Source organism: Astatotilapia calliptera, chromosome 7 (assembly GCF_964374335.1).
Source record: "Astatotilapia calliptera chromosome 7, fAstCal68.1, whole genome shotgun sequence".
In the NCBI taxonomy this organism is placed as follows: Eukaryota; Metazoa; Chordata; class Actinopteri; order Cichliformes; family Cichlidae; genus Astatotilapia; species Astatotilapia calliptera.
This window is the reverse complement of record NC_137428.1, coordinates 50461253-50472434: the sequence shown is the minus strand read 5'-3', so window position 1 is coordinate 50472434 and position 11182 is coordinate 50461253. Positions and strand designations below refer to the sequence as shown.

General features: G+C 40.7%; 1 protein-coding gene across 1 annotated transcript; it reads left to right on the top strand.

Annotated features, from left to right (window-relative positions):
• The first annotated feature begins 5163 nt into the window (after window positions 1-5163).
• LOC113027446 (cyclin-dependent kinase inhibitor 1C-like) lies at window positions 5164-7578 on the top strand. Its single transcript, XM_026177057.2, has 3 exons — window positions 5164-5877; window positions 6040-6157; window positions 6722-7578. Exons 1-2 carry the CDS (start codon window positions 5367-5369, stop codon window positions 6153-6155), a joined length of 627 nt encoding a protein of 208 aa, XP_026032842.1. The 5' UTR covers window positions 5164-5366; the 3' UTR covers window positions 6156-6157; window positions 6722-7578.
• Window positions 7579-11182: the final 3604 nt, after the last annotated feature.

The following is an 11182-nucleotide window of genomic DNA, read 5'->3' as shown; positions in this document are numbered from 1 at the left end:
ACTTACAGTGATTACACAAACATTATGCAGGGGTTAGTAATGGGTAAAGGTACTGACTTGTAAATAAGAGGACCTGAATAATTTAGCTTATTATATAATATTATACAACAGGATATTTTAAACTAACTAAGCAGCTCATTCTTTGTTTTGACGACACTTTCTTTAAAGATATAAAACATTGTGGGTTCAACTTGAAAGAAAGTTAGATGTGAGATGTAAACATGAGGTCAGAGGTCAAATATGATATGATATTTGGATGCAAAATATAAGGTGATATTTAGAATACCCATATATCATTGCCTATAAGCCTATATGTTCTCAGTACAAACAATGGCAGTAATAAATCTGTATAACATTATGCAAAGCTAGTTAAAACTTGCTTATTATCACTTTGACCTTCAGCTCAGTCTATTGGCTTTGAAGGAGAGGTCAGAGGACAAATATGACATATTTTAAATATTAGTATGGTACTTTGTATTTGTTGATAAATTGACAACACGCACTACACGTCTACAAAGTTTCACTGGAATTCATTCAAAACTTTTTGAGCAATACAACTACCAGTTGTATGTTTATAGTTTTCAGTGTAAGGTTTAGTGTAGCATCACTGTTTCTAAAGACCTCACTGCCCAAAGTAGCCATCATATGAGTGCAGTGACTCATATGAGTGAAGCATGTGTTTGGCTTTTGTTTTCATAACGGGAATAAATGGTGTAGCCTGAAGCTTTAAGCATTTCTTGGAAACAGTTTGATTGGCTGGCTTTTAAAAACAGTAGCATTAAAGTATATATATTGCTTTAAATAGAGCACTCCTCTGCCTCTCTATGATTAAGAACATGTCATGTTGCACTTTAACCATAGTTATAATAAAAGTTTTAAAATTATAAAGCACAACATAAATCAAGGAAGTAAAGCCCCTTGCAACTAAAGTAATGGAGAGGCAGAGTTCAAAAAACGTTCAGGGGTCATGTAGATGAACTATAAAGTCTTTTGCCTGAAGAGAAATAGAACAAGTCAGCCACAAACCGCAGCACATTTTAGATATTTACTCATGCATAAGTGCTATAAAAACACTGAAAGCACTATTTTAACTTCTGAACAAACAGCTCGGCACAGAATGTTTTAAAGGACTGGACACAGGCTTATATAATTACAGCTCACAATTTGGCAGAAATGTACCATCCAGTTGGATGGTAGCTGGTGGATTAACTAAGCAAATGAAGCATGTACTCCTTCAATTTTCTGTCAGAAAAAGAAGTTGATTTCGTGACATAACATTTTCATTTTCAAGTTTGTTTTCTTTTGCTGACATGTAATGAGGCAATAGTCAGTAATGGGTAGTATTTTCAAGGTCCTGACAGCAATGCACAACTTTAAAAATAACATATGCAGATGTTTGCTTATGTCGTGCTGTTGCAAATGGATGCATCAGTAGCACAGCAGAAGTTTGAAGTGTCTCTATGTTTGCATTTCTCTTTGTATTGTAGAATATGCATTTCTTGTAAAAGGTCTGATGATCTTAAATGTCGTTTGACGGGGTGGCTCATCACTCTTGGAGTGGGTCGTCATGGGTGTGTCACATGTTTGCCAGCTTCAGTCTTCAGAGAAAGCATGCAGACAAAACAGTTTTATAGCTGTCATGTGGAACAGCGGGCCTCGATGACCGTATATTCATCTGCTAAAAGTCCCAGCAGTGATGCCTGCAGACACTCTGCAGGATCAAAAGGATCAGTTTGTTCAGGTGAGGGGTCTGCGTGTGTGTGCTTTTTAGTTACTCAAGAGCCGCGACAATAAAAACAGAACACAAACAATGTGTTTGCACAGTCAACCTGAAAAACACACAAGTCCCTAGTTAAATACATCAATTGGGATTAATGCACTCATTATAAATCAGTAGACAGCTGTTTTCTTCCTATTGTGTTTACATTTCTTCCTCTTCAGTTAACTTTAAAAAAAAGACCATAGCTGTTGGCCTCTTTTTTTTCATATACTACATATATGCACATTTGTTTCACTGCTGTAACGTGACCAGTGGAAAGGAAACATGTTAAAACAAATAAAATCCAATCCAAAAACCTACTGCTCATATGCACTTTTTAATTAAATGTTTTATTTGAGTTCAGTTTAATTTCACATTCTGTTCTATTTGGTTCAAGGCCTTCCTTTGATTAATCAAGTATTTGACAATAGCTTAAACACAGTTAGAGCTCAACCCTCTTTGTCTGTTCCATCAATCAACATGTTGCCCACAGTCTAGTGAGCCTCTGGGGTTTTTTTATTTTTTATTTTTTTTTACTTCGATTGGGCCCTCTGGATATTTCCATTCAAGTCAAAGAGCAAGTTAAGTCATCTGTACCGTGTGTGTGTGTGTGTGTGTATGTGTGTGTGTGTGTGTGTGTGTGTGTGTGTGTGTGTGTGTGTGTGTGTGTGTGAGAAGATGAAAGAATCATACTCCTGCATGTGTCAGCTAAATGAGTCAGGCTACATAGCTGACTGACCACTCCTGATGAAAGAGATTATTTTCCCCTTTGAAGGACGAATGAATCCAGACTTTCTCTTTGCACTTTAATTGACTTGAAACCATCAGGTGATAGTATCAGCTGGTGAAGTACACCCGAGGAGCAGAAGAGTTATTCCCACAATCAAAGAATTGTGAAGCAAATCTGTAACCAGCTTGGGACTGAGCGAAGTGATGAGATAAGTTTTGGTTTGCACTGAGTTATATGTAAATAACCAGCAGCAGAGGCACTGATCAACCTTATCTGTGATCTGCTTAGGAGGATGTTGTGTGTGCAGTTAATTGGTTACCATCAGTATAAGCAAAATAAAACCGATTTATGTGTTTATTCATTTACATTGACTTTACATGGCTTCAAATTAGGTTCACCAGCTGGGTCAAATTTTAGTAAACTTGTAGTACCAGCAGGGGGCGCCAAAAGACAACAGTCAGATTTCTGCCCGCTTACGTTCATTTTCACTTTAATCCTCAAGTGACCATGCTGTTTTTGTGGGTTGACTGATTTGTGGTTTACACACACACACAAACAATCTTAGTTCTGTGAACTATGACTGCAAACAATACAGTGTAGTGAAAAGAAACTGAAAATTCCACTAAACATTGAACAAATACCCGTAAAAATTTCAGGAGTAGACTGACAAATTTGTGCTATGCAGCATGTTTATTAAACAAAATCACTAAAGCACATTTCAAGCCAGGATGGCCACTTCAAGGTTAAAAGACTCAAAAACAAATCTTTTTGTTGTTGTTGAAGAGCATTGTTCAAGCATGCATGCTTTAAATGCTTCTTCTTAATAGACAATTAATTGTTCTTGTAAAAAGAAAGCTAATTATTTTCAAAATCATTAAAAAAAACCTCTAATGAACGTTACACCCTTATAATATCGTTTCAGTCCTCATGGATTCAGTTTACAGTCCCGAATCAGGAAAAGTGTCACACATTACTGTCGCTGTCACATGAGACCACCTGACCTTTACTGGAAGTGTTTTAGGAAGCCTGCACACATATGGCCAGACCCTGCGTCCCTCGGTCTTCTTCATGCTGCTTTGATGACGCTCACATGTAAACCTCTTGACCTTATGTGACATCACGTTGTTACACAGAGCTTGCATTCACCCTCCTTTTCAGGATGAATGTGGATAAAAAAAAATTTATAGAGATTTTCCCCTGAATATGTTACCAGTGTCACTTAAAAATATCTATGTGCACATGTGTAAACTAGGAGGTGATACACTGTAAGTCTTGCTCCTTTATTTTCTTCTGGGGATGATGGTTGCGTTTAGTTTGAGGTTTGAGCTGCAGTATCAGACTGGAACCTCTACGGGACGCCATGCACCCATCATTGCTTGCAAAAAGGCGTTGCCCGTCTCTCGTGACTGTTTCCCTGCTTGTTAAGACAGCCGGTACCCTGAAGTCAAACTTCTGGAAGTTGTGCTTCCAGTGCCTGACTGTCAGCACGACACGAGAAAAATAAAATATAAATAAATAAATACAGCGGAATTTCTGGAAACTCGTTTGTGTGGTGAAACACTGGCAGCTGAAGCACTCAGTACATTTTGGTGTGGATCCGGATCATTTTCTTCAAAATTGCCAAATATCGCATTGTCTTCGGCGGAGAATGAGCTCCCCGAGTCTCCCCTTATAATAAAGCTTGCTATGATATTTAAAACGTAAATCCTGTATTGTAGTAAATGCTACTGTACATATTTTGAAGTTATTCATAAGTAATAATGACTATTTACCAGTAACAATCCCCAGAGCCACACGCACACATTAGTGATAACAGGCGGATTGTGACCTGCGTGATTTATGCATTTGTGAGTGGATAGACGTACATGTTTAATTGCCAAAAATAACACGGCGTGGTGCTTAAATTCTCGATTTGCTATATTATATATTAAGGTAAAATAATGAATAAAAAATGCAACAAAACGCATTTAGAAAAGAAAAAATGATTTCGAAAAGTTGCCTTGCTTTATTAAGTAAATGAGAAAACACATTTAAGAAACTGCTAAAATTGTGGTTTATTGAGGTCTCACTAATGTTTACGTTGCTTCTGTACTGCAGACAGAGTTGCTCACTGTGGGGCAAATCCCCGCAGACTGGAATCGCTGTCATTGCGATCGGCGACAAAAAATAAATAAATAAACGAAAACGTGAAGAAATCGAAAAGTGGGTGGATTTATGTGCCGGATGATGGCAGGGTCAAACATCAGTTAAGTGGTTAGATCGGGTTTCAGCATTTGTTTTTCTTTCCTTACACATTAAAGAATAACACACTGAAGCTGTTCAACTGCTGAACACTAAATATGAAGTATGAAAATAATGTGATGGTGCGTTTTTACGCCCTTGGTCGGAGGCATTTACAACTAAACACGGAAGACAAAACCAAAAACCAAGGTGTCCGAAAGTAGAATCAGATACACAAATGCGAAGTAAAACACATTCCTGCTGACACAAGAAAAAAACTGCTCCGTTTTCCCGAGGGTTGACACTCAGAGAGAGAAAAAATCAAAATGCTGCGCTCTGGTCGGCACGAAGCCAATAGGTACAACGGGAAATGGGAAATCAGGGTGGGGGTTTTGGAGAGGGCTGGACTTCAAGGCAACCAATGAGAAGGGCGATCAAGGTGCCCGTTAGGAGGTTATATACTCCAAAGACTTACTATGAAAGCTGTACATTTAAACGGAACGGTGCGGCGTGCATAGGCACGAGCGTAAGAATTAGGATACACATACAAACGCACTTCGGGCTGAACGTCAACAACATTTATCAACATACAACCTCAGCAGGGATCAGTCTATCACTTTGGATTCTTTTTTTTCCAGGGGAAATTTGTTTTTGGAGATGTCCCACGTCCAGTTATCAACCACGCTAGAGAGGATGGTGGCCAGGAAGACCTTCCCTCTCCAGAGGCGCACCGGAGTCTGTCGAAACCTCTTCGGACCGGTGGATCACGACGAGCTGAACCGGGAGATGAAAGAAAAATTGCGAGAGATTTCCGAACGGGACCAGCAGAGATGGAACTTTAATTTCGAGGCCAACACCCCGTTGGAAGGGGATTACGAGTGGGAGGCGGTGACTGCGGATAAGACCCCGGTGTTTTACCAGGACTCTGTGCAGGACGGCAAAATCCGAGTGCCCGTGCCCACGTCGGATTCTGCTCTCCCGGAGAGCCCTCGTGCGGACGCACTGGATCGCCTGGCCGTGCCAGAGAGCAGCAGCTCTCCTTGCGCGGGGGAGATCAACCAGGAGAACCGCATAGACAAGATCAACTCAGGGAAAGCGACCACCAGGCAGCTCCCGTGTGTCAGGCGCAAGAGAACGGCCGCTCCTGACAGCAACACACACATCACAGGTAAATTCAGCGGCTTTCGTATTTTGAAAATCGAGCCTGCTATTGGCTCCTAGACCAGCATCCACACCATCCTCCTTTCCTCCCGCTGTGCGCAGCGCATCATTTCATAACGGCTCATAAATCCAAATTAATTTTTCACTATTGTTGTTTCTTTTGTCACAGACTTCTACGTGAAACGAAAGAGGCCTACTGATATAAAACCGAGTGACATGACCGCCTGTCTCCTCTCCAAGTCTCCAATCCAGGTGGAACAAACTCCGCGGAAGAGGATCCGTTGAAGGTATTTTCTAAATCAAAATCAAAATTGTTTTCTTTTACACACTCAGAGGAGACAATGAAGCTTTATTATAAAGAGAGTAACAGATTCTCATGTTCAGCATCCTCGGTTTTTTTTTTTTTTGGGGGGGGGGGGTGTCTTTGTGTGTGTGTTATGGTTTTTACGCTTTAATTATTGAATTATTGCAGCGGATTACGTGAGCCAAAAGGCACAGACAGCCTTATCTCTCTCTCTCTCTCTGTGTGTGTGTGTGTGTGTGTGTGTGTGTGTGTGTGTGTGTGTCTGGGGGGGGGGGGGGGGGGGGTGATGGGGCGAGACTGCGGTGGTGAAATCGCAGTAGTAGTGATAGTAGTTGATGTAGTAACACCAGCGGTTGGGGGAGGGGAGGGGTGTTCGTGCGTCACGATGTGGCGGGAAAAAGGGCTCTGGCAAAGGGTGACGCCTTCTGCTGAGTTCGAGTCTCAGGTTTCCTCAGAAAGCTGACTCGCCGTCTTTCTTAGGAATGGCCGGGTTTTTTTCCTCTTCTTCTTTTCTCAGAAAACTTATTGCGTTTTGTTTCTTCCTCAGGTGTTTTTTGTTCGTTTTGCACTATTTTCCTGCGCATTTTGAGGATCACGGGAGACTGTTTCTCCACCACCCCGTCAACCGACCCATCCACTCAAGCAACTGAAACGCAGGAGAGAGAGAAGAGGACGGTGTTGGGGGGACAAAGAAGTCCGAACGGTCGGCTGTGGCTCGATGCGCCCCGGCGGAGCGCAATCCGAGCTCCTGACCAGGCTCAGGACTCTGAACGGTTTGGGGGTGGGGTGGGAGGGGGGGCAGGAGAAAAAGAAAGAGAGAGGAGATTTCTCCGAATGACTTCTATCCAGTACAAATGTAGCATTTCATTGTTGCTTTTGCATACAGCCACTCGACAGTGTTAAATGTTTTAACATCTGTGCAATTATAAAAAAATTCTTTAAAAGAATCGTCTACACTGGCCAAAAGTGTACAGCTTTATAGAGACAATACCTTATAAATGTTTATTTCTGTTCTCGTTTGTGTATGCGTGCGTGTTTATTATTATTTGTTTTCCCTTTGTTCGGTAAAATGTATATTTTTTTAAGTCTATTCTAACTTATAATTTATTTATGTTCGTTCATATTTGATAAATGCCTTGTTGATTTAGCCAAAGGGCATATTTTGTAATTTTAATTTTATTATTTACATTTTTCTTTTGAAATTTTGTGGGTTTTTTTTGGTTTGTTGTTCTTAACTTTCGCAATCATGTAGCTTCCTCATATTAGTCCCACACTTGAAAAAAATAGTTTTCTTTGTATCTCTGAGCCGGTTTCATTTTGTGTGTATTTTTTCTATACAAGTGACCTAATTATGTCTTGCGAATGACGTGAATAAAAATTTCTTTCTTCCACTTTAATTTTAAACACATTTGTTTGTGTGTTTTGTTACGAGAGTAACAAGAAAAGGGAAATTGAAACAGAGATAGGAGGCAGATGACGTCTTTGTGTGGTTGCCACAAAGCTGCCATCATCAGCGGCCGGGTTACTTGTGAAACTGCTTCGTGCTCCTCGATCACTCTGAGATTGGGTCACTCAGTTGCAAAGTTACACAAGAAACCCTGCGAAGAACACAAGAGCACACATGCTGTGGTGACAGACACGTCTACCTGATTTCACCTTCCCACCGATGGAAGTGTGTCCTCTTCACGCAGACTCTTGCGGGAGGAAAACGCATTGAGTCGCAGCCGTATGCTGCTTGGCAGCTGCGGGATATAAGGCGAGGATTTAAAGGCCCTTTCGCTCCCTAAAAGAAGCAGCAGCTGCCTTTGGATCCCGCTTTGTCTGCCACGAAGACACCCCCACATCCACCCGCACTCGACAAGCCCCTCTAAAGACCCACTCTCTCTCTCACACACACGCACACACACACTGTTTACCACGGCGTAGATACACCGGGCGTGGAGGCCACCTGCCAGAGCTGGAAAAAGAAAACTACTAGTCTTTGTAATTGTCCTCGTCTATTGAAACAAACCATTCAGCAGGTCATACTTGCAAGTTTACCCTTAATTGAAAGAAGCCAAATGCTGTGTCTGTGTGAATGCGCTCCGGGCCCTTTGGGCTGTTTTCACAAGTAAATAAAGCCACATTTCATAATTTTCCACAAGTTTCTCCATTCGTTTGAGCAGCTTTGACTGCGTGACACGAGTGTTTCTGACAAAAAAAAAAGGAGACTTTTGATGGCCAGAGTGACTTTGTCATTTCCATGCAGCCATAAGCTCTGACGGAGCTTGTTCTGATTTCCAACACAAAGCGCTCTCCGGCTCCATTCTTTCTTTTTTGTTGCCATATGGCAAATCCATGTAGACATAGCCAAGACCTATTCAGTCAGCCACAGAATGTCCTGCATCACGGAACAAAAGACACTTTGTCTGCCTGGTCTATTGATACGAATGGGCGAAAAAATATTATAATTAATCTATGGCTATATCCAGCTAATTAACGCCCATATGCCCACGGGGAGCTGCGGGGGCCATTCAGCCGCAGTTTTAAATTCTCAATAGTTTACATGTTAAAGACAACAGCTGTTTATGTGTTACTTTAATGAAGTCCCAATGTTGGAGACTGGACACATTCTGGGGGCTCCAATACCCCACCGTGCTAAAAAGGCTCATCTTCCTTTATTTGTCTCTGCAGCTGTGTAACTATATAAAATTTGTCGCAGTAAATAGAACTTAAATTCGTATTCGTCTTTTCAAACAGCTATTGAACTGGATCCATTATGGGAGAGGTCACGGGTTAAAGCCTGAAATTCAACTGGTAGACTTCCGTTTAAGCAGAATTAATTATTAAAGTGATAATTAGTTGTATTTGGAGTATATATATAGAAAATCAAAATAATTTTATCCGACTACACATAAATAATAAGCTGTATTATATCACATTTCATTCATCAGCTTCAAGGTCAACGCCTAAAACGGTGTTAGTGGATATTTTAAGGTTTGAGCTTCACAGAAATTGCTGTTTGGCAGTTATGACTTCATTCAATTGAGCCCAGATATGATGGACATAAAGGAAAGAGATGACAGCCAACATACAGACCCCATTAACATGAATATCATTAAACAGCCAGCTGCTGATGGAGAGAATCAGCCTCAAGGGCCCTACACTCTCCCGTCTGACCTTTAACTCACATCAGATACATTTGCCTCAGTCACGAGCAAAACAGTGCGCGCATGTGCTTCATTAGGCCCCACAATACACGGATAAAAATGTAGCTTTCTTTTTACATTAGCTATGAGCTACGTGATTATGTGATATAGCAGACTTTCGATCATTACACCAAAATAAATAAATAAATAAATAAATAAAAATACCATAGCCATTTCTTGCGATGTTGTTATATGTTGAGCATTAAATTTATATTACGATTTATCATCATTTTCTCAAATCTTTAAAGAAATAAAAGTAGATCTTACTGTCATTTACCATATTACAATTACGATTCGAAAAACACTTCACCCCAACAAACGAAAAAGGAATACATTTTATTCGTCCTTTAATGTGACACTAGACAATGAAAATATGTAAGTTGGCAAAAAAAAATTATAAGTCTGACTCTTATTTGATGTTTTTTGATTAATTAAGATAAGTTAAGTTTTATAAAATTGAAGGATTGGTGGGCATACGGGTTAGATTCTCGCATTCGTGACTTTGTTATGAACTATATGTTAGAAAATGCGTCGGTGTTTTGTTTAAAACGCCCTGCCCTATTGTTTTCTATCTATGTGCTTCTTTAGTAGGCCTATATCTTATTGGTTTCGAGCAATGTAGCAACCAAAAATATAATTCCAGAGAGCACATTTTCCACTCAAAACACACAATTAACGGGGCAGTCTACAAAGACTGCAATTAAATATAGAAAGGAGGAAAATCAGTCAGGGGGAATTAGCATTTTCCATGACCATCTGGCATCGGCGCAGGCGACAGGGAACAAAGGCAAGCTGGATGGAGAGGAGAGGCGAGTGTGCCATCGCATTGACCTGCAAATGAGGCTTTGTCACCGAGTTAAAGCTCCCTGACCCCCTTTACCCCCCTCCCGTACAAAACACTTTAAAAAAAACCTATAGTGTGACGAATGGGGGCCTAAGTCCAGGCCTGTGTATGTTTAAGAGCTGCAGACCAAAACTGTCAAAAGAAGGAGTTATTGAGAAAGTGCAAACAGTGCAATATTGCAGGTCTGTTCGTCTCTTTATCATTAAAATCTGCGTGTATTTCAAAGAAAACACAAGTTCAAATTAGTAGTACAGCTGTGTTTATGTTCCCTGCTATAAAATAATTATAATTATTGAACAAACACGAGGCTTCTGGTTTATGTGTAGATAGAAATGCAAAAAGAAAAAAAAAGAGTGACTCTCGATAAGCTCTGATATATCTTTAGGCCTTGTCGATCTTTACTCATGAGTAACTCTTTAAGGAGTCTCTGCATGTTCTCCTGCGCATTGCTTGTATTTAACGATGATATATATATATATGTGTGTGTGTGTGTGCGTGTTTTCCCGGAAGCTTGCACCCTGTTGTCTTCCGTGCGACCAATAGCAGGAGTGCTCTGTGCAGAACGTATCTGGGGGGTGAATAAGACTTGGACAGCTAGCTGGGACACCTGTCCTCCTCCACTGAGTGCGGATGAGTGGAGTGGGTAGACACGCATGTGAAAGGTGATTGTATTGTTGTGTAGGGCAAATTGGCTGTTTGTGTGTATGTGTGTGCACGTTGTGTGTGGGGGTTAAAGCTAAAGTAAGTCTTAAACACAATGCTCGCACAGTTAGAACAAGCAGTGGATCTTCGTGGACCGTTTAAGTCACAAAACATCACGCACACGGTGAGATGCAAACAGCCTGTTGGATTACATCAAAAATCAGAGGCCTTTAACTAAGTTAAAAATTAATGTTGAGACAGTTTCACGGGTTTAAAGGAGAAAATTCACGTGAGCATTCTCACGATGATATCAGGGCTGTAGTGTTATGTCATG